General features: G+C 44.1%; 1 protein-coding gene across 8 annotated transcripts; it reads left to right on the top strand.

Moving 5' to 3' along the window:
- Positions 1-471: 471 nt before the first annotated feature.
- On the top strand, positions 472-21325 carry RPP21 (ribonuclease P/MRP subunit p21). 8 transcript variants are annotated; one of them, XR_002826530.1, is made up of 7 exons: positions 1436-1920; positions 3031-3156; positions 3301-3460; positions 8208-8282; positions 8455-8609; positions 9255-10560; positions 20923-21325. XR_002826530.1 is itself a non-coding variant. In XM_014446273.2 (5 exons), the coding sequence occupies exons 1-5, from the start codon at positions 944-946 to the stop codon at positions 3396-3398; spliced, it is 447 nt and encodes a 148-aa protein (XP_014301759.1). In that variant the 5' UTR covers positions 472-943; the 3' UTR covers positions 3399-3442. The 8 variants fall into 8 exon arrangements, 2 of the variants coding, with proteins under 2 accessions (XP_014301759.1, XP_023600934.1); XR_002826527.1 differs by having other exon boundaries at positions 3301-3447; positions 8455-10560; XR_002826525.1 differs by having other exon boundaries at positions 8455-10560.
- Positions 21326-24026: the final 2701 nt, after the last annotated feature.

Raw genomic sequence — 24026 nt, 5'->3', positions numbered from 1 at the left:
AAACACTTGTGAAGAGGTTTCAGCCACTTCATCTGAGCTGGAGGCCTGGTCCCCTACCCAGCCTGATGGGGTTTGAGAGGGGAGAGAGGCCTCACCCTCCTGTAACTTAGGCTGCCCTCTCCCCGTCTCAGGGTTCATCCATGTTCTCCGCCTCCATCTCTCTACTCTGACCTCAAGGAATTGGTCATTAATATGAAGCAGAGGTGAAACAGGATGCCAAACAGAACAAATTGGAGGCAGGTCAGAGGGAGGAACTATGGTCCATGTCTCCCTGTGTTGGGGGTGGGGGTGGTTTCAGAGCAGGAGATGCTGTCATCTCTCTGTGCTCCAGTACCTAAGACTAGGAGTTAGTGTCTGTTTAGAACTGTGTGACAGGACATGTGTGTGTGTGTGGGGCGGGGGGGTGGGGGGGGGGGGGGGGGGGGGGTTCAGGGGAAGAGAGTTGTGCTGAGGGCCAGAACCCTGTTCCTCCCCTCCACCACTCATGATCCTTTCCAATTTCACTCCCACTGGCACCAGTGGTATAACCTCTGTGCCTTCTATCTGTACATCTTCCAGGCACTCACCTTTGGCTTCAAAGAGTAGTGCAGAAGGTCTATCTGGCTATAAATTGCACAGAACCATCCCTCCAACCTAGCTGCAGAGAGACCCGTCTTCTGTCCTGAAAATGTATAGCAGTTTGAGATTCTCTCCTGTTCCACCAGCCTCTCCAGTCTCTACCGAGTATAGCTAGTGATGGGCTTGAAGATAGAAGGAAGCCAGGACTCACAAAGGGACCGTGGCTTAGAATGCAATTCAAACAGATGGATCTCTGAGGCCGCAGGGTGGTGCCTCTCGGGCCTGGAACTACATTTCCCAGGAGGCCTTGCGCTGACGCCGGGGCGGACCTATCTGAGGGGCGGGGCCTAGGGACCAGCGTGTTCCCGGCGTTCGCGGGGCCCGGATGGCGGGGCAGGTGAAGGACCGCGAGGCCTTCCAGAGGCTTAGCTTCCTGTACCAGGTGAGTCCGAGTAGGGGCGCTCGGGCAGGGCGCCCGGCGCCGCCGACTCCGCGTGACCGCCTCTCCCGTAGGCCGCCCACTGCGTCCTCGCGCAGGACCCCGAGAACCAGGCGCTGGCGAGGTTCTACTGCCACACGGAGAGGACCGTGGCCCGGCGGCTGGTCCTGCGGCGGTGAGGCGCCGGCCGGAGGCGGGGAGCGGGGAGCGGGGAGCGGGGAGCGGGCGCGCGAACCCCTCCCCTCCCTCTTCCCTCCGCCCGCAGGGACCCGTCGGTGAAGAGGACCCTCTGTCGTGGCTGCTCGTCTCTCCTCATCCCAGGCCAGAGACGTGAGTGCACCCGTGGCGGCGGGAGGCGGCGCGCGGCGGGAGGCGGCGCGCGGGGGCGAGCGGCCCTGCCTCGCGGTAGACGGTCTGCGCGCAGGGTCCGCTCGGAGGTCACCCTCGGGCCGCGAGGGCAGCCTCGCCCGTGCGTGCGGACTGCAGTCCCCGGGCGTTGTGCGGGACGCGCCCTCCCGTACTTGCCTTCCTCGGTGTGCCGGGCGCCCCGCGGGGTTCATTGTTCCCGGGAAGGGGCGGCTGAGAAAGGAGCAATGGGAACAGTGCAGGACAGCGGTTTTTAACCCTTTTCATCTCATGGCACACACAAACTGATGACTGAAATTCTGCAGCACACCAACAAATCTATTTTCGGCTGACAAAAAGAAGTAGGAATAATTTTGGTTCATTCGCCGCAGACCCGAGGACGCGTTGACTGACGGGAGAGGGAGGGGGAGGGAAGCTGCCTCAGTTGCCTCCGGCGCCCAGACGAGGTGCCCGGGACCTAGGCCGGTGCCCTGACCCGGAAGCGGACCCGCGGCCGTTTGTGCCTGAGCCGCCTGATTTGACAATAAGGGAAAGAGGTCAGCGCCCTGGCGGATCAGGTACTGCATATTTTAAAAATCCTTGCGGCTGTGAGGAAATGCCTTCACTGGAGGAGTGCAGTGCTGTTACTTCTGCCAGTGGTGCTGAGGCAGAAGGGGATGGGAATTCTCGGCCTGGGTGCTGACTGAGGAGAGCTTGTGGGGCACGTGCTGTCACCTAAAGGAGCACTGGCTGGTGGCTCAGCGGTGAGAGCGTCTAAAGCCTCTCGGTCCGGTCAAGGGCATGTACCTGGGTTGCAGGTTCCCGCCCCAGTTGGGGTGGGTGCAGGATACAGCCAATAGATGCATCTCTCTCACATAAATGCCCCCCCCCTTCCACTCTCTAAAAATCAGTGGAAAAAATATCCTTGGCTGAGGATAAAACGCAAGAGTTTAGGAGGCTGGAGTTTAAAGTGCACAAGACCCGAGGCTGGAGAAGGAAACAGGGCAGATCTTGTCTTGTAAAGGGGTTTGGGCTTTACCTTAAAGCATACCGAGGCCCTAGCCCATTCTGCTCAGTGGTTAGAGTCTCGGACCTCGGGCTGGAGGGCTGCAGGTTCTATCCCAGCCCCCATCAGGACTCGTATGGGAGGCATCCAGTCGAGGTGTCTCTCTTACATCGATGTTTCTCTCTCTCTATCTCTCCCCCTCCCTTCCACACTCTCTAAAAATCAATGGGAAAAAATATCCTCTGGTGAAGACTTAAAAAAAAAAAAGTACCAAGAAATTGATAGTTTAGCTCTGGGCAGTTTGACAGTGATTGGAGCATTGGCCTGTAGACTGAAGGGTCTCAGCTTCCATTCCCAGTCAAGGGCACATACCTTGGCTGCAGGTGTGATCCCCAGCCCCGTCGGGGCACATGCTGGGGGCAACTGGTCAATGACTCTCTTTCCTCCTCCTCCTCCCTCCCTCCCACTCCCTCTAAAGATCAATGGAAAAAATATCGTCGGGTGAGGATTTTTTTTTAAAAAGAAATTGATAGTTTATGCAGGGGACTCACACTATCAAATCTTCATTGAAAGTGGGGAGCAGGTGGAATTCCTACTAGAAAACAATGGAGACAAACCTGGATGCAAGAGACCTTTTCTTGTAACCCAGGCACTCTTTTCCATTTCCCCACTTTCACCCCAGGCTGCAAGGGACAGCGCTGGACAGTACAGACCTGCCTAACATGCCAGCGCAGCCAACGGTTCCTCAATGATCCTGCACATGTTCTCTGGGGAGACCTGCCTGAGGCCCAGCTAGGGAGCCAATCAGGTAAGAAATGGACAAAAATGTGGGATATCCCACGGGAATAGGGATGGATTGGGGACGGAGAGCTGAATAGGACACAGGTGAGTTCTGGGTCGGTGTGACAGGTGCCACAGTCTTAGAAAACTCTAACTCTGCTCATCGATCCAGATCCAAAACCACCGCAGCCCCTGCCCAGCACAGCCCGCCCCACCCCGCCCCACCCCACTGAGGAGAAAGTGCAGCCCCAGAGCTGTCGTCACCAGTGATGGAGTCACCGTCTTCCCGATAAATAAAGTTTAATTCTGTTTCACTTTGGTGAGTCAGTAACGTAAGTATTTCAGCTCTTAATTCCATTTCCTCTGTATCTCTCTGTCACCAGGTAACCTCTCCTTCGTCTTTATCGCCTTCCTACTCCCGCCTTTCAGGGAGGTCCTATTTCCATAGACCACTTGGCCCCACTAAGCAGCTCGCATATCCAGGCCCCTAGCTCCAGGGCCCCTTCGCACCTGGTTCTTAGTGCAATGCCACGTGTGGAACTTGGGCCCTAGGGTTGCCTGTGAGGGCCTGAGCCTTCTTGGGGCATTCCAGGTTTAGGTAACCCTGACTTGTTGACTGATGGGCTGGATAGACTGCTGATGCCACAGATGCTGTTTTTAAATGAGGGGAAAAGCTGTGGGGGGAGGGACTGCAGACCTTCTCGGCCCACTCCAGAGTTGGTCTTTCCCAATCTCTGCATTTTCTTCTTTAACATTCCAATAAGGGAAATTGTACAAACCAGAACTAACAAGGTCAAAGGTGATCATCAAAAGGACACTGCAAACATTATACAAGTATGCTCTGTAAGTAAACCCTCAAAATTGTCTTGAGAATTAGTAAACAACAAAAATAGTTTTCTTCAGTACCCTAGAGAACTTGCCAAGGACAGAATTTCATCCTGACCTCAGTGCTAGGTGCCAGTTAATCAGTCTGCCCCAAAAGTATACAAACAAAATTTACTCTCCCCAGAATGCAGTTTTCTTCCCTTTCTCTTATAAATCCTGTGTCGCACTTACTGCTGCATTAAAGTCAACAACTCCATTAAAACACTTCATGGTGCTCTCCCTCCAGGGAGCATGCCCTGCCGTTCCCTTCCCCCTCTCCTCCCCTCACAGGCAGGTATTCCTGAACCCCTAAGGCAGTGATGGCGAACCTATGACCCGCAAACTCATTTTTTTGGTTGATTTTTCTTTGTTAAATGGCATTTAAATATATAAAATAAGTATCAAAAATATAAATCTTTGTTTTACTATGGTTGCAAAGATCAAAAAATTTCTATATGTGACACGGCACCAGAGTTAAGTTAGGGTTTTTCAAAATGCTGACACGCCGAGCTCAAAAGGTTCACCATCACTGTACTACGGGCCTCATGAAATGCGATGGGAGCAGTGGACAGCTTGCCCTGGCTAAGGCTCCCTTTTCTCTGACTTCCCAGTGAACCAGAGCAGCCCAGCCTACACTCTCCTGTTGCTTCTTTTGTGCCCTTCCTTGTTTTTTATCTAAGTAGTTTTTTGCTGCAGTCAAATTCTTGCTTTCTTTAAAAAAAAAAAAAAACAAACACTCCATCATGTGTGACTTAAAACAACAGTGATTTATGATTTCCCCTGCTTCCGTGGGCTGGGCTGTGAGAGGGCTGGCTGGGCTGGGTGGTTCTTTTCTTTTTTAGTTTTTTGGGGTTGTTGTTTTTTTGTTTGTTTGTTTTGGTTTTTTTATTTCACAAAGTGGGTGGTTCTTCTTTTCCAAATAGCACCACCTGGAGTTACTCCACTGCATTTTGCTGGTGGCCGGTACCTGGTCTGGAAGATCCAAGAAGCTTCATTGTACATATGTGGGACCTCATTGCTTCTCCGTGGCCTTGCTGATGTCTGCACAGCATGGCTATCGCAGGGTGCTTAGACTTTTTTCCAAGAAGACAAGCTCCAAGGTGCAAAGTGCTTATCAAGCCTCTGTACTCACCATGCTGGCTAATTAATGTCCCCTTGACCAAAGCAAGTCACATGGCCAAGCCCAGATTCAACACCAAGGCATGAATACTGGTTCCCTGGGGACCACAGATGCAGCAGTCTGCCATGTTTTGCCTTTGTCCCTGACTCAGTCTCCACTTAAAATTGTTCACATGGAAATACTGAACTGTGCAAGAATGCTCTGAGTTAGTCTTTCACAGTTGATTTCCGGTGCTAATGCCTACTTGGCCAACTGTAGCAGACATTTAGAAACATGTAGCCTAAAGTGCAGACCTGGGCCCTTTTCATCTCCAGCTGACCTTCCTTGTCTGCACCCACCAGTCTCATTTCTGAGCTCATTGGCCCTTACACACTAAATCTGATTCTTGGCAAAGTTTATTTTGAGTATGATTATGACTGCACATGCCGACAGTGGAATAGCAGTGGGGGAGCTCTGAGTTTTGTTTTCATGACAGCCATTAAGTGATTCCTCTCATGTGGGAGAATCCGGGAATTGGGTCCCAGTCACTGTGGAACTGGTTCACTTATGAGTCTGGCTGGTTGGTCTGTTTATGCTTGCATCAGTATAGGTTCCTGTAACTCGGGTGGGGTCTGGCCCTGCCAAGGCATTAGGGGTGAGTTAATTAAATGTTTGACCAAATACAGCAGGCTAATTTTTAAGATGATAATTCGTATGGCCCACAAGTGATGTTACAAATATCCAAATGGCCCTTGGCAGGAAAAAAGTTCCCTAACTAGAGGTCAGCCCTCTTCATCCAAAACTGTCCTTTTTCGTGCTTGCTCATTATGACGTGACAGTTGTCAATATATGCACACAAAAAAAGATGGATTTCCTATAACAGGAAATCTCTTATACACAAGTTAGCTTTCTTCAATGTTTCTAAACAGTTTAGTAATTCAAAATTTGAGCCCTTTTGAGACTTTAAGTAAAATTAAACGGGACAAAGAAGAAAACCTACTTTTCTAGAAAATGAGACCTCCAAAATGCCATAGAAATCAAGACTTAATCCCCAAGTCATAGGTAGGTACATTCAGCACTTTTAAAAACTGGTAAAAATGAGTATCATTGTCAAGGGGAGAGCATGAGAGAAAAAGGATTGAAAAACCATCCGTCTGAATTCAAAAGGAAATTGGAAAATTACTTAGCTTCTCAACAAAGGGAATAATTCTAGTATTGTCTACATCACAGTTACTGCAACTGTCAAATGAGAATATATGTGAAGGCACCTTGAAAAGGGTATTATAGGGCATTGTAATAAAGTGTATGTAGGAATCATAATACTTTGGAAGTAGTAAGAATCAGCAAAATATATTAGAAAAGACAGGTCCTGGACATCAAGGAATCTGAGTTATTGTCCCCATAATACATATTTGTAAAAGGAGATACTTTCACAATAGTTTTACAACTCTGGAAGCTAACAGAAGTTATCTAGTTTTCCCACTAAATGTCAAAAAGCCAGGTTTCTCTCAGATTTTTGATGCACTCATTCAATATTTTCAGAGGGCCTACTCTGGCGGCATTGCTCAGGAATTGGGATACACATGAGTGAACAAAGAGTTGGAGGGAAGATGAGCAAAAAAAACAATGTATGATAAGTTGTAAAGGGATGTGTGCAGTGGAAAAAAACCGGGAAGGTCAGGCCTCTGCGAGGTGTGGCTTCCAATTTTAAATAGAGCCGTCTAGGTGAGCAGCACTGAGAAAGTGACCAGGACAAACAAGGGGCCGCTTCTGTGTCCCTGCAGACAACCCCAAGAAGCTTGCTTTGTGCAGCTGGCTCACATGACAAGAGCTTCTGTCTGCCCAGGGGTGTTGTCTGGAAATGGGAGCCTTGCAGAGTAGGCCAACCATGCCAGGAAATAATGCCCATGCAAGCGACCCCGGACTGAGGGATGAAAGTTGGTGGATATTCTACATAATCCCTCAGGGTCACTAACAGGGTTGAGCCCTGGTGCTTAGGTGTGCCCTTTTTCTTTTTCAGTTATTTTTGTGGCGTTAATCCTCACCTGAGGATTTTATTTTTTATTTTTCCCATTTATTTTTAGAGAGAGTGGGAAGGAGGGAGGGAGGGGCAAAGAGAGAACCATCAATTGGTCGCCTGCCACACACAGCCCGACCCGGGACGGGATCGAACCTGCAACGCAGGTACCTGCTCTTTACCAGCAATCAAACCCGTGACCCTTCAGTGTGTGGGCTGATGGCCTAACCACTGACCCACTGGCCAGGGCTGCACATGCCCTTTATACAGTTCCCTCCCCTGTTTCACTCCCCACTCCCTCACTATAATTTCTGGGATAATCTTCCAGGTAAACTACCTGCACCAAATTATTCATCTCTGGGTTTGCTTTGAAGGAACCCAAAATGAGAGAGACATTGAAAAAAGAAGGTGAGGGATCTACCGTGTAGATATCTGGGGAGGACCTGAGCAGAGGGAACGGAGGACAAAGGTCCTGAAGTGGGAGCCTGCCCAAGGGATTCCAGAGTCTGAAAGCCAGTATGAGTGAAACAGAGTGAGCAAGGTGTAGAGTAGTCAGTGTGGCCAATCATAAGGAAATTGTTCGCTGAGAGGCCATTGGAAAGTTTTAGCAAGGAAAGATGGCTTAATAGTTTAAAAGGATCACTTTTGCCCTGGCTGGGCTGGTTCAGTGGATAGAGCGTCAGCCTGCAGACTGAAGGGTCTTGGGTTCGATTACAATCAAGGGCACATGCTCGGGTTGTGGGCTTGATCTCCAGTGCGGGGAGGGAGGGTGTAGGAGGCAGCCAATCAGTGATTCTCTAATCATTAATGTTTCTTATCTCCCTCTCTGAAATCAATAAAATAAAAAAAGGGTCACTCTTTTTTCCAATTACAGTTAACATTCAATATTATATTAGCTTCAGGTACAATTAGTGGTCAGACGTTTATATAACTTATGAAGTTACCCAATAAGTCTAATACCCACCTTGCACCATATATAGTTATTACAATATTACTGAGTATATTCCCTGTGCTGTTCTTTACATACCTGTGGCTATTCGGTAACTGCCAGTTTGTACTTTTTATTTATTTATTTTAATATATTTTATTTATTTTTTAGGGAGAGGGATAGAGTTGGAAACATCAATTAGCTGCCTCCTGCACACCTCCTACTGGGAATGTGCCCGAAACCAAGGTACGTGCCCTTGACCGGAATTGAACCTGGGACCCTGCAGTCTCCAGGCCGACACTCTATCCACCAAGCCAAACCGGTCAGGGCCAGTTTTTCCCATCCTCCAACCCTCCTCCCATCTGGCAACCATCAGTTTGTTCTATATGTGAGTCTTTCTGTTTTTGTTCGTTTACAGTCAAACCTCGGTTCTCCAAGGTCTCCCATCTCAAACAGTTCGGGTTCGACCAAGTTGTTCACAGAAAAATGTCTCAGGTGTTGAACAAAACTTCAGTTCTCAACTCAACAGCCCTTTCATGCTGATCCCTGTATGATCAGTCATGCATCTCTCAGGTGACAAAGGAGAGAATGAGCAAGTATGAGTCAGTTTACCGCTAAACCTCATGCTGTTAACATCTCGGGAAATTGTGCTCTGAATGTTTTTGTGTTTTGCCTTTTTGCTGCTAATTATTAAATGCGTACAGTAAGTCATCATGGGTCCTAAGAAAGTTAGTGATACCAAAGTGAAAAGGAAAGTTGTGAGAACAACGATAGAGCTTAAAAAAGAAATAATTGCAAATTATGATAAAGGTGTTCGTGTGTCTGATCTGGCTACCAAGTATGGCATGGCAAAATCGACAATTAGCACAATTTTAAAACATAAAGAGGCCATCAAGAAAGCTGATGTTGCTAAGGGTGTGACAGTGCTCACAAAACAACGATCACAGGCCATTGAAGAGGTAGAAAAATTGTTGTTGATTTGGATAAATGAGAAACAGTTAGCCGGTGATAGCATTTCAGAGGCAATGATATGTGAAAAAGCAAAGATGCTGCATACTGACCTCCTGAAAGACAGCCCTGAAATGAGTGCTCAAAATGGTTCGTTTAAGGCTAGTAGGGGGTGGTTCGATAAATTTAAGAAAAGAAGTGGTATTCATGTAGTGAGGCATGGGGAGTCTGACAGTACTAACAAAGTAGCTGCTGATAATTTTGTGACAGAATTTCAAGAATTCATCGAGGCTGAGGGATTTGTTCCCCAACAAGTGTTCAATTGTGATGAGACAGGGCTCTTCTGGAAGAAAATGCCAAAGAGGACCTACATCACACAGGAGGAGAAGTCATTGCCAGGACAAAAGCCAGTGAAGGACCGGCTGACGTTACTATTGTGTGGCAATGCGAGTGGGGACTTCAAATTGAAGCCTCTACTCGTCTACCATTCTGAAAACGTACGAGTTTTCGGGAAAAATAATGTCATGAAAAACAAGTGGAATGTGATGTGGAGGGCTAACAGCAAAGCGTGGGTAACCAGGCAATTTTTTATTGAGTGGATTCATGAAGTGTTTGCCCCAAGTGTGAAGAAATACCTCTGGGAAAAACAGTTGCCACTCAGGGCACTTCTTGTCATGGACAAGGCTCCTGCCCACCCTCCAGGCTTGGAGGCCGAGCTGATGGAGGAGCACAGCTTCATCACTGTGAGGTTCTTGCCACCTAACATAACTCCGCTCATCCAGCCCATGGACCAGCAGGTCATTTCTAACTTTAAGAAACTCTACACCAAAGCACTGTTCCAGAGGTGTTTTGAGGTGACCTCTGAAACTAATTTAACCCTCCGGGAGTTCTGGAAGGAACATTTTAATATCCTCACTTGCTTGAGGCTCATAGATGAAGCGTGGGGGGGAGTGTGTTCCAGGACCCTGCAGTCGGCCTGGAAGAAACTGTGGCCCGAGTCTGTTGCCGACAGAGCCTGTGAGGGCTGTGAGGACAAGCCTGTGTCTGTTGTGGAGGACATTGTGTCTCTGGGCAAGTCCATGGGCTTGGAGGTGGATGATGATGATGTGGAGGAGTTGGTGGAGGACCACAACACTGAGCTGACCACTGAGGAGCTCCAAGACCTTCAGAAGGAGCAGCAACAGCCAGCAGCTGAGGAGCACTCTTCAGAGGAGGGAAGGGAGGATATTCCTACTTCACTTATCAAGGGAATGCTTGGGAAATGGGGAGAAATGCAAAGTTTCATTGAGAAATATCACCCTGACAAAGAAGTAGCACACCGAGCAATAAACTTGTTCAATGACAATGCAGTGTTTCACTTCAGGCAAATGTTAAAACGCAGGCAAAAACAATCATTGGGTAGGTTTTTAGTGAGACAGAGGCCTAGTGAGCCTGAAGCAAGTTCTAGTGGAGCAAAGAGACGAAAGAGAAAGAACCCCAGAAGAATAGCTCCCTGACGTGTTTATGGAAGGGAACTCCTCTTCCAACAACAACACCCTCCTCCATATTCAGTCATCAGTAGCTCTCAGCATTCAAGGTAAGTTCTAGTGTGTACCTAAATTTTCATTTTTTACTCTACACTTCCTTTCCTTTTTGTTTTTTAAAGTATTTGCTTACAAATAGTACATTAGACGTGTACCGTATGTAAGAAAGTTTAAAACGAAATCATTTGGGGTTCTGGAACAGATTCAATTTACAGTTAAACTTCAGTTCTTGAACATCTCTCATCTCAAACAATTCAATTCTCAACCAAGTTGTTCATGGAAATAATGTCTCAGTTGTTGAATAAAATCTTCAGTTCTCAACCTGACAGCCCTTTCCTGCTGATACATCAACATGACAAAAAGGTCTCTCAGGCCATAAACAAAGGAGATAATGTAAATCAGTTGTCTACATCTCAAGAAATCATGCTGTGGATATTCTTGTGGGTTTTTTGCTTTTGTTGCTGGCAAAATGGATAATTAGCACAATTTTAAAACAAAGAGGCCACCAAGAGTGCTAATGTTGCTAAAGGTGTGAAAAAATGGTCACAGGCAATTGAAGAGGTAGAAAGACTGTTGTTGATTGGGATAAACCAAATGCAGTTGGCAGGCAGCATTTCGGAGGCAACAATATGTGAACAATTGAAGATGCCATATACTGAACTCCTGAAAAACAAACACCCCTGAGTGCTGAAAGTGATTCATTTAAGGATAGTAGGGGGTGGTTCCATAAATTTAAGAAGTGTTTGTTTATAGACTAAACAATACGGAAATCGTTTGCGGGGCTGGGTCTGGAAAGAATTAATTTACATAATTTATAAGGGGTGGGGGGGATGATTCAGTTTTTCAAACAAATCACTTCTCAAACAGCCTTCCAGAACAAATTAAGTTTGAGAACCAAAGTTGCACTGTATTTTGTTTTTTAGATTCCACATCTAAGTGAAATCATATGACATTTGTCTTTCTCTGACTGGCTTATTTCACTCAGCAAAATATCCTCTAGATCCTTCCACGTTGCTGCAAATTGTAAGATTTCAGTTTTTATGGCCATGTAACATTTCTTTGTATATATGTACACACCTTTATCCAGTTGTTCATTGATAGGCATTTGGGCTGCTTCCATAGCCTGGCTATTGTAAATAGGGCTGCAGTGAACATAGGGATGCATACATCTTTTCAAGTTAGTGTTTTGAATTTCTTCAGATGAATACCCAGAAGTGAAATTGCTGGGTCATAGGTAGTTTTATTTTTAATTTTTTTGAGGAATCTCCATACTGTTTTCCATAGTGACTGCAGCAATTTGCATTCCCACCAACAGTGCATGAGGGTTCACTTTCTCCACATCCTTGCCAGCACTTTGTTGATTTATTGATGCTAACCATTTTGACAGGTGTGAAGTGGTATCTCATTGTGGTTTTAATTTACATTTCCCTGATGATTAGTGACGTTAACCATCTTTTCATATGTCTTTTGGCCATCTGTACCTCCTCTTTGGACAAGTGTCTTTTCAGGTTCTCTGCCTATTTTTTAATTGAATTGTTTGCTTTTTTGGTGTTAAATTGAAAGAGTTCTTTATAAATTTTGCATATTAACCCCGTAGTGGATTATCATTGACTAATATCATCTTCTGGTTGGTAGGTTGTCTTTCTGTTTTGTTGATGGTTTCCTTTGCTGTGCAAAAAACTTTTAGTTGACATGGCACATTTATTTTTTTCTTCTATTTCTCTTGTCCAGGGAGATTTGATTTTTTTTTTATATGAGTAAGAGCGATGTCAGAGAGTCTACTCATGTTTTCTTCTAGGAGGTTTATGGTTTCAGTCTCTTATTTAAGCCTTTAATTCATTTGTATTTTATTTTTGTATATGGTATAAGAAGATGGTCTAGTTTCATTTTTTTGCATGTATCTGTCCCCAACATCATTTATTGAATAAACTGTCTTTGCCCCACTGTGTAGTCTTGCTTTCCTTGTCATAGATTAATTTTTTTAATATATTTTATTGATTTTTTACATAGAGGAAGGGAGAGAGATAGAGAGTTAGAAACATCGATGAGAGAGAAACATCGATCAGCTGCCTCCTGCACATCTCCTACTGGGGATGTGCCCACAACCCAGGTACATGCCCTTGACCGGAATCGAACCTGGGACCTTTCAGTCCGCAGGCCGACGCTCTATCCACTGAGCCAAACCGGTTTCGGCTGTCATAGACTAATTGACCATATAAGCATGGGCTCTCTATACTGTTCCATTAATTTATGTGTGCTTTTATGCCAGTACCATGCTTTTTTTATTACTATGGCCTTGTAGTATAGTTTAATATCAGGTAGTGTGATATCTCCAACTTTGCTTTTCTTTGGCAAGATTGCTGTGGCTCTTTGAGGGTTTTTGTGGTATAATTTTTTTACTTTTCAATTACATTAACCTTTTTCACTCATCCCCCTCAATCCCCTCCCATCTGGCAGCCATCAAAAGGTTCTCTGTATCTATGAATCCGTTTCTGTTATGCTTGTTCATTTATTTTGTTTTTTAGGTTCAACTGTTGATAGACACATACTTATTGCCATTTTATTATTCATATTTTTGCTTATTTTCCTTCTTTTTTTTTCTTTTTTTTTTTTCTGGGTGATTGTTATTTTATTATTTTATTCTCTGTACATTTTCTGTCTCTACAATGCACATGCATTACTTTGGATATCAGATACAATCTTGTTAAAAACAAAGAAAAGGAAATGTACAGCACTAGTCCAGGTTCTTCCGTGATTTCAGTATGATTCAGGAGACCAGCTAAACTTCTGGCTTAGTTTTCATATCTGCTCGGTGGAGAATTTGTGAGGTCAAGTGTTTAAAAGTGCAGAACAGAGCCCCAGTGTACTTCTAGAGAATGACTTCCCATGAAGTAATGAAGTCAGGGAAAGTGAACAGCTTGTATAGATGCCTTCCCTGACCCCCACTTCCCCATTTGGAAGCAGGGCCAGCAGAAAGGTAGACGTTCCCCAGTGGACTGTACCCTACACATTCTTGCCCACCTGGGGTGCTGGGGACGCTCATGGTTATACTTGAACTGAGGGAGGGGTGCACTTAAGGGAGAACCAGGACAGCTGGTGTAAGCACATCACTTGTAACATTCCTCTTATGGCTATGACATTGAATCTGCCCTGAGACTCTTCATGTTCTAGCCAACATTAGATAAGGCAGTCTGGTCCTGTAAGTAGTCTCCATGCCCCCATCACACTTTCATTAACATTCCCCAGAATGATATTTTAAAGTCATAGTCACTGTAAATTGCTGGGGTCCAACCCCAGCGGGTCCAGGGATCCCCAAAGGTGTGGTCGGCGATGACAGCCTTCAGTTGATCAGCAGCCTAGCCAGCAGCCTAGCCAGGATCTCCAGCGAAGTTCTGGTTAGGTTCTCTTGCCATGTTCTCTTGCTAGGTTCTCCAGCCAAGTTCTGTAGCCAGGTTCTGGTCGCCAGGTTCTCCAGCCAGGTTCTATCCAGGTTCTCCTGCCATGTTCTGTCTAGGTTCTCCAGCCAAGATCTGTAGCCAGGTTCTGTCCAGGATCTTTTGCCATGTTCTCTCCCTAGGTTCTCTCGCTAGGTTCTGTTTCTAGGTTCTGTCTCTAGGTTCTTCAGCCAGGTTCTCTCGCTAGGTTCTGTTTCTAGGTTCTGCTTATTTTCCTTCTTAAAGAAGACTCTAACATTTCATGTAATATTGGTTTGGTGGTAGTAAACTCCTTTAGCTTTTTTTTTTTTTTTTTTTTCGTCTGAGAAGTTCTTTATATGTGCTTCAATTCTAAATTATACCTTTCCTGGGTAGAATAATCTTGATTGTAGGTCCTTGGTTTTCATCACTTTGAATATTTTTTTGCCAGTCCCTTCTGGCCTTCAAAGTTTCTGTTGAGAAATCAGTTGACAGTCTTATGGGAGCTCCCTTGTAAGTAACTAACTGTTTTTCTTTTGCTGCTTTTAAGATTCTCTTTTTGTCTTTAACCTTTTGCATTTTAAATATAATGTGTCTTGGTGTAGACATCTTTGGATTTATCTTGTTTGAGACTCTCTGTGATGGGGAAAATAAGACATTTGCGGGGGTGGAGGGGGCTAGTAATCTGAATTTGTGCCAGTAACCTAATGTACATTCTTGATAGCTTATAATTAAGTCACTGCCCCTTTCCCAAAATCTGGTCTTGCAAGAGCTGAGGCCATAAACTGAACAATACACAACCCCTGGAGGGGGTTATCAGTGCTGACGCCAGGCCAGGCCCATAGGTATGGTTTCACTGCCCCCATTCTAGCACATGGGGTTTTTGCAAAGCCCGTGAAAGGTCCGGAAGTCCCATTCTATATCTGGGGGACAAAGACACCAAAAGGGGATAAAAGAGGGGCTTCCACCATATTGGTTTGCTCAGATTTTGGAGGTGACTCCACTGAGACCGTCGGCATAATAAAGCTGTGTAACTCCATTTCTGTAAGCGTCGCTTGGGTTTCTTCTGTCTTCTACAACATCTGCTTTCTGGACTTGTATGTCTATTTTCTTCACCAGGTTAGGGAAGTTTTCTGTCATTATTTCCACATGGATTTTCAATTCCTCACTCTCCAATTCTTCTGGTACCCCAATGATGCAAATGTTGGTATGCTTGAAGTTATCCCAGAGGCTCTTTATTCTATCCTTATTTCTTTTTATTCTTTTTTGCTGTTCTGGTTGGTTGTTTTCTGCTTACTTATCTTCCCAGTCTCTTACTTGATCCTTTGCTTCATCTACTTTACTGTTGATTCCCTGCAATGTATTCTTCATTTTAGCTCATGTATTCTTCATTTCTTTTTTTAAAGTTAAACAATTTGGGTTTATTATTTAGTGTAGTGAGGGAAAACACATGACATAGGGAGCTGTGGGGTATCACAGTAGAGGTTGTTAGAAAATACATATTATAGGATTTAGACTTTGGTTGAGTGATTTGAAAATGGGTCTGTGGAAGCAGACTGTATTCATTCCCTAGGCCTTTTGTAACAAGGTACTATAAACTGGTTGACTAAAACACAAGAGAACTTATTCTTTCACATTTCTGGAGCTGGAAGTAAAAATCAAGGTGTCAGCCCGGCCATGCTCCTTCTGAAGGCTCTATGGAAAAAATCCCTCCTGTTTCATCCTGGCTTCTGGGGGTAGCCAGAAATCCTTTGAATTCTTTACTTGCAGGTGCATCATTCTAATCTGTGCCTCCATCTTCATGCAGACTTCTTCTATTCTTCATTCCTGACTGGTTCTCCTTTATGGTTTCCATGCCCTTTTTATGCAGTTGAAGTTCTCACCAAGTTTACCTACTCTTCCCCTAAGTTCATTGAACATCCTTATAACCAGTGTCTTAAACTCTGCATCTGGTAAATTGGTTGTCTCCATTTTGTTTAGCTCTTTTTCTGAAGTTTCAGGGAATCACCAGGGCAGGACTAATCATGTTAGCCCGGTTGATGGAGCTCACCTGACAGGTCTGTGGGAGGAGGGCTCAGAAAAGGAACAATGGCCTCTGCCAGCACTTCTGTCTGGAAGGAAGCTGCCCCTCCAGCTCTCACCCTGATGCCAAACACTTCAGTTCCTCTCCCTATGTCCCTGATTGAACCGCATCCAGCACAGCCAATGGTGAACCTGAGGAGGGGCGGTGAAGGATTAAAGAAAACAGACAAGAGAATACAGTTGGGACCAGGTGATCACTGCACCTGGATGAGGACACAGTGACTGTGCCACACCAGCACGGCCAAGGGTAAACCTGAGGGAGGGCGGTGAAGGGTTTAAAAAAGATAGACAAAGAGAATACAGCTGGGGCTCAGCAGATCTTCCATGCCTGGATGAGGACACAGAAAGACCCGGCCTGTAAGCTGAAGCTTTATTTTATAGTCAGAGACAAACAAGGTTGTGGTCAACATAGTTACAATGTTCTTGTGAGTTTCACTTGTTTTGGCAGCACTTGCTGCACCTCTCACAGCCCATGAGCTACCTAGGAAGGATCTAGGCAGCGTCATAAGGTCAAGCTTAATTATGCTAAGAGGGCTGTGCCCTCCAAGCTGGGACTTGTTTGTGGCTCTGCCACAGGTCAATCCGAGGCTTAACCCTATAGCGACTCCCTACAGGTGACCCACCTGTAAGCTGAATCTTTATTTTATAGTCAGATCACACAGAGCAAAACAAGGGAGTGGTCAAGATATTTACAATGTTCTTGCAAGTTTCAAATCTGCTTCTTTCCTGTTATTGTAATTCTCTGAACTCTGTCAAGCTTTGTTTTGGCAGCACTTGCTGTACTTCCCACAGCCCATATCCCTTAGCTACCTAGGACTACAAGGTTAGACTATAAGGTCAAGCTTACATACAACCATAGCCTTTGGCTATAATTGTGCTGGGAGGGCTTTGCCCTTCAAGCTGGGACATGTATGTGGCTTTGCCACAAGAGTACTGTGCCCTCTCGTCAGTCCGAGGCTTGATCCTGTCCAAATGCTGTAGCGCTCTCTACACCTGATGACTTTCAAGCTGCTGCCCTAGTGCTGAAGCTCAGAGCTAAGTGAGTCTGAGTAAGTCTGTGCATGGGCCCTTTAAGAGGAACACCTGGAACTCCAGCAGCCTTCCATCTCACTCATCCATAATCCCTGCTGGTTTTTACAGCCAGAAGTTATGGGGACTTCTCCTCCTGGCATTGGAACACTGTGCTGGGGGGGGCTGGTGTGAGGCCGAGATCCCTCGGGGGGACCTCCACAGCCAAGCTATCCCTCCCGGTTTTTATCTGCCACATGTGGGTGTGGGACCATCCTGTTCCACATCTCTGCCTCTCCTCTAGTCTTGATGTGGCTTCTTTATATCCTTAGTTGTAGGACTTCTGTTTAGCCAGAATTCAGGTGGTTCTGAATGTTGGTTGTTCTATAGTTTTGTTGTAATTTTGATGTTATTGTGGAAGGATGTGAGTACTGCATTTACTTATGCCACCATTTTCGCCATTGGTATTTTGATAGGAATTTCATTGAATTTGTAGATTGCTTTGGGTAGTATGGAAACTTTAACTGTATTAATTCTTCCTACCCATGAGTACAGTATATCCTTCCATTTTTTGTATCTTCTTACATTTCTTTCTTCAGTGTTTTATAATTTTCATAGTACAGGTCTTTTAGATAAAAGACCTTGGTTAAATTAATTCCTAGATATTTTATTTGATACAATTGTAAATGGGATTGTTTTCTTAGTTTTCCTTTCTTATAGTTTACTATCAGTATATAAAAATGCATTTGATTCCTGAATATTAATTTTGCATCCTGCTACCTTTCTCAATTCATTTATTAGTTCTAATAGTTTTTGGTGGAATCTTTAGGGTTCTCTCTCCAAACATGTATATTACTATGTCATCTGAAAATAATTACAATTTTGTTTCTTCCTCTCAAATTTGGATTATTATTTCTTTTCTTGTCTGATTGCTATGGCTAGGACTTCCAGTACTATGTTGGATATAAGGGGTCAAAGTAGACATCCTTGTCTTGTTCCTGATCTTAAGGAAAACGCTTTTAGTTCTTCCCCATTTTATATGATGTTAACTGTGAGTTTGTCATATATGGCCTTTATTATGTTAAGGTATATTCCCTGTATTCCCACTTTGCTGAGAGTTTTATCATAAATGAATGCTAGATTTTATCAAATCGGTTCTTTTACCAGTAAACTAGGTGAGCAAGATTGGGAAAAGGGAAAATAGGAGGCTGTGAGAGATGATAGTGGCTTGGACCAGGATGTTAGCAGTGAAATGAAGAGAAATGTTCAGATTTTAATTGTACTTTGAAATTGGGACCCATAAATTTCCTGAGACTAGCAGTGGGATATGAGAGGGGAAAAGGATAAACAATTACACAACTAAAGTTTAAATTTCTTAATATGTACTGTATAATATAATAGTCAAAGTAAGATATCGGTCTGTACTTTAAAAATATCCTTTGAAAGGGATACTTTCTGAATTCCTGTTTGATCAGAATGTAGAGAGCGTCCAGTGTATCTCCCATCCTGATGTGGGAGAAAGAGATGTGCATTAGTTTCCTAAATAACAAAATACCACAAAATGGGTGGCTCAAAACAATAGGAATGGCCATACCAGCGTGGCTCAGTAGTTGATCATCAACCTATGAACCAGGAGGTCACAGTTCAGTTCCCAGTCAGGGCACATGCTGGGGTTTCAGGCTCGATTCCCAGTGTGGGGCATGCAGAAGGCAGCCGATCAATGATTCTCCCCTCCCTTCCTCTCTGAAATCAATAAAAAAATATTTTTTAAATCCAGAAATGTAGGGGGGGGGGCAATTGGGGGAAAAGGAGACATATGTAAAACTTGAGACAATAAAAAAACCCAGAAATGTTTGGGCTCATATTCACAGTTTCTGGAAAAACTTTTAGACAAAAGTTTTGAGGGTTGGGTTTTGAATTTAATCCAGTCATTCCCAGGGCTTATGCAGAATATACTGTAAAGTTATTTAGAATGGAAAGACATCCCATAATACCTCTAACTCTCTATGAACCTTTCTGTAATATAAGGGTATATTCTTTCTTTATAATGATAATTAAAGAAAAGTTACATGATCTACCAAGTTCACTGTAAAGCCAGGACTAGAGCCCAAGCTTTCTTATTCTAAGGAATATTTTTTAAAATATATTTTTATTGATTTCAGAGAGGAACGGAGAGATAGAAACATCAATGATGAGAGAATCATTGTTCGGCTGCCTCCTGCAAGCCCACTACTGGGGATCAAGCCCACAACCTGGGCATGTACTCTGACCAGGAATCAAACTGCAACCTCCTGTTTCAGAGGTAGACACTCAACCACTGAGCCACACCAACTGGGCACTAAGAAATATTTTCATGGTCACTGTGGCTGAAAAGAAGGTGAGACCCTCCTGGCTAAGTCTAAAACTAATAAATAAAGCAACCTAGTTTTATAAATTTCTTCACATTAACCAGGATATTTTATCTATTATTTGTTCTATTATTTTATAGATAAAATAATAGATATTTTATCTATTATTTGTTCTACAGGAAGGTGGAGACCAGGCAGATTAGGCTCAGGCTTCAGTTTATATCACAAATTAATAAACTGAATTTGAGGATACTGTTCTGGCTTACTAGAAAATTAAAAATTAATCATCTCTTTGTTGCTAGAACTGCCATAACAAAATACCATGAACCGGGTGGCTTAAACAACAGAAAGTTATTGTGTCACAGTTCTGGAGACTAGAAGTCCATAATCAAGGTATCAATGGGGTGGGTTCTTTCTGAGGGCCATGAATAAAGAGTCTGTCCCAGGTCACTCTCCTTGGCTCGTAGGTGACCATGTTATCCCTAAATCTTCACATCATCATCCCTCTGTATCTATGTGTGTTCAAATTTCTCCTTTTTATAAGCACGCCAGTCCTTTTAGGTTAGGGCTCACCCTAATGAGCTCATTTTAACTTGCTTACCTTTATAAAGAACCCATCTCCAAAAGAGTTCACATTCTGAGGTATTGAGGGTTAGTGCTTCGGTGTGGATTTGGGTTGGGGGTGGGAAGGACACAATTGAACTGTAACAAGCATGGGAGGATTTAGAGCCATCTTAGTCGTTCTTAGGGACACAGAGGTTCACTCCTGGTTCACCCTACCAGTGGGCTGCCGCCTCAGTTGTCTGCCTGGGTCCCGAGCTGAGTGCCCAGGGTGAAGGAGGTTTTTTCAAGACAGTTCTCATCGGGCCATAAGGGACAGGCTTCTGCTTGCAGACTACCCCACAGTGTCTGGCCTGGATGAGGGCTCTGCATCTCAGCCACTCAGCAGAGCAGCCCCACCTTGCTCTTCAGTGAGTCAGCATAGCAGCTGTTCTGATGTTTCCTCCAGTCCCAGCAATGCACCAAGCTAGGCCAGAACGGACTCTGGTTCTTGTGTGAGAAGAGGCTATAATAATGGCTTCAGTTTAGGATTGCTTTTGCTTTGTCTTCTGAAACAGCAAATAAACCTTGCAAAGGCTATACCTGAGATAAAGAAGGGAGCCCCAGCCTCAGTGGTAAGACGGCCACAAGGTCAGAGGGACTCAGACCGTCAGCAACCTCACTGCCTGTACTAAGATTAAAGGTGTCATCACCCAAAAACAACTCAGACCCATACAAGGGCATCATCTGTCACCCTGCCGGTCGGGCCCCCTTAGTCCACTGCGCAAGCTCCATGCCTTAATTTTGTTAAAGACTCCTCTACCCCAGGCAATGATGCCTGGAGTTTCTCTCTTTATGGGGCATTTGGGGGAGTGCTAGCCAGTGGTCTACCACAGACAAGTCCACTCCATGGCTTTCCCCAGGGTTATAAACAACTCTCTGTCATTCATAATAACAGGGCAATCAATGTGCATTCGCTTACTGGACGGCCATTTTCCTAACACAGTGTCTTTAAACACCACAGCCAGCCCTACCACTGCTGCTCATGGGGCACCAGTAACTCATCTTGGCTGGTCTGTTACAGGAATACATTTAATTTTGAGAGAGTCTTGAAGATGCGATTGAACTTTCCAGAGCCTTATGACCCTCAGATACCTGATGCCCTGCAGGGCTGAAAGCTCAGACAGCAGCCAGTGACCCCATCAAGGTTCAGGCATATGCTTTGTAAAGACCTGCATTTCTTTTATTTTTACAGTTTTGCCAATTTTATTAAACCAATAAAATTCCTACTAATAACAATGAAATAAATTTTTGCAAGTAAAATGTTTAACAAAACCTATTGTTCTGTGCCTATAAATTTTCAAAATGTCATAAAAAGTGCAGCTATGAATTGTTAACATGTTAATACACAGTTCCTTTATTTCAAATGTGTTTGTCTTGCCTCACTAACAGTTCCTTCTGCATCTGTTCAAATAACATTACCCACCCCTCCATAAAAAAAGGCATTAAAGCACTAGAATATTACACATACACTGATCCATTCCGGTCAGCTTTAGTCAGAGTTGTAAATCAGCAGCATAAGAAAAATAAAACCTAGTTGTACATACAAAAAGCTTCCATGGGTTCTATAATCTCCTTAAATTCTGGCTCATGTGGAGGCCATAACAGTGGAGAAGGCTCATATGGGTAACTACCTCAGACTACAGCTACAGCAGGGTCTGGTTCGCCAGAACAAGTTTAAAGTGGCTGTTTATCAAGTTTGCTATTTTTGGAATTGAACTATAAATATAAGTGCCATTTGACAATGCAAATTGTGTAAATCCTAAACTGCATCAATGATCTATTTGATAAAAGCTTATTCTAATGGAAAACCCTATATAGTAAGAGAGTGATATATATATATAGCAGTCTTAAGATCATCCGCCTCACATTAGTCCAAAGTCACGTGCTTCGTAAAAAAACACACCACACATTACAGTAACAAAGCAAAGGACTACAAAGGCAAAACATCACAGCTTCTGATTACATTGAATAAAAAGGACCAAGGAACACAAAAGATAATTCTGTATTAATACTGATGAATTAAAGAACTATAATAGACATTTCACAGCATGCTATATATATTGCTCAGCACTTAAGGATAAAATGAAGTCTAAATTTGAAAGTTAAGAAGTTGGCAATCTGATCTCATGTGCAATCCAGCTACAAAGTCTTAATATATACATTCATCATCTAGCTACCCTGCAAAATCAGGACTTAAAAATTAAGATTTCAAGTTCAAATCCTATTTCATAAGCTAAAGGATACATCCAGTTCTTTAATGACCAGAGGACATATTTCCAGGTTGGAAGGAGCTAATCCAAGTAGCAAGGCCATGTTCCACGTTGACCTGACAGGGTCCTTTCTGACCTTTCTCAGACTGTGCCTGTGATGTCACTCTTCTAGTAGCACAAAGATGCCACACTGGCTGTGGTTGCTTTTTCTGCCTGTCCTATCTTAGGTTGGGAAGAGTAAATGTGAAGGGAAAGAGGAAGGGAAAAATTGTATTTTCTTTCCAGGAAGATATGTGAATGCAAAGGAAATATCTGCCTTAGAGTTCCCATAACTTTCCTTGAGGCACAAGGGTACCATTTACCTCTTACATTTTATTTTATTTTATTTTATATTTTTTAATTGATTTCAGGGAGGAAGGAATAGAGAGAGATAGAAACATCAATGATGAGAGAGCATCATTGATCGGCTGCCTCCTGCATGCCCCTTACTGGGGATTGAACCCGCAACCCAGGCATGTACCCTTGGCCAGAATCAAACCCAGGATCCTTCAGTCAGCAGGCCGACGCTCTATCCACTCAGCCAAACTGGCCAGGGCACATTTTATTTTAGAGAAGCAGCAAAATTCAGACAGTAGAAAACAACCTCCACGTTACAAAGAAAGGCACTTGCTACCCAGTTGATGTGTTTCCTTTAGCCTACATTTTGATCCTTCGTTACAAGATTTAGAAGCCAGTTGGAAATTTGTGCAGACTGATTAAGAAAGATGTACAATCCATTTCATTCAGTGTCATGATGCATACATCTAGTTAACCAGGGCTCGTACATTTGCTTCTAAGAGGTTAAATTGAGGGGTAGAAGAAAAGAGACTGTTTTTGCAAATTTATATACCAAAAATCATATTTGTTACATTTAAACTTACTAATGTTTGGTACTGTCCTATGAGCTATAAAATGGGGTGTTTGTTCTAAATGCTATTTTATAGTATGCATTTCATTATTCCAGAAATTTCCACAAGCACTGCAAAGAATCAGATATTCTTCCTTCCCCCCCACCTCTTATCTCCTTTTTCAATTCTGTACTTCATGGCGGTGCAGCCATGATGAATGTAAAGCTAGAACAAATACTTCATGACGTGTGATTTAATAAAAACCATTGCTTCAGTCTCCATTATTGTCTCATTCCTTAGCGAGGCATTGATTCATTCCTGGGCCCTTAAAGGCATTTACTAGACTGCTGTCAGGTTGGGTTGCTCATGAATGGGAGTGGAAAGCATCCAGATGCCACCACTGATCATAATAATCGATACTGTCAAATAGGTGGTTCGTTCGTCCCCAGGTCAGACATCCACCTATAGACAAACCCGCCCCATGTTAGAACCCTGACAAGTTTTCCTCTGGTGACACCGAGTACACCCTGGCGGGAGAGGAAGAACTGCTGCGCCTCGCTCTGCATTTCCTGCTCCTCACAGATACTGTCTGGATGTACCTAAGTACAGACGACAAAGTCGATACATTCCCTCTCCATCCCATGGGATGTTTCCCCCCAGAAGAACAGGGTAGGCCTGGGGGTGAGAAGCTTAGTCTAACCCAGGAAAGCATCAAACTCTCACGCAGCCAATTTTGTGGTATTTTAAACGTTATAATCCAGTGGGCGTCTGTGATCCAATAGGACCACGTAACCATCGTTTATCATACATCCTTCTATTAGACATGTCTCAAGTCCCAGGTGCCACCACATAAATCACCTGAAACCGCCCGTTTGTATGCCAGAAACCCCCTGTTCCACTGAAGGGTTACAGATCCGTCTGGACTCCTGAGGAACTTTCACTTCACATTCCAATAACTTGGGCTAATA

This window comes from Myotis lucifugus, unplaced genomic scaffold (genome assembly GCF_000147115.1).
Source record: "Myotis lucifugus unplaced genomic scaffold, Myoluc2.0 scaffold_521, whole genome shotgun sequence".
Classification (NCBI taxonomy): Eukaryota; Metazoa; Chordata; class Mammalia; order Chiroptera; family Vespertilionidae; genus Myotis; species Myotis lucifugus.
This window is presented reverse-complemented; position numbering and strand designations above follow the sequence as displayed.

What these genes read in the sequence shown, in the direction of transcription:
- RPP21 (XM_023745166.1), top strand. Translation starts at nt 8,750, where the DNA reads ATGGGTCCTAAGAAAGTTAGTGATACCAAAGTGAAAAGGAAAGTTGTG.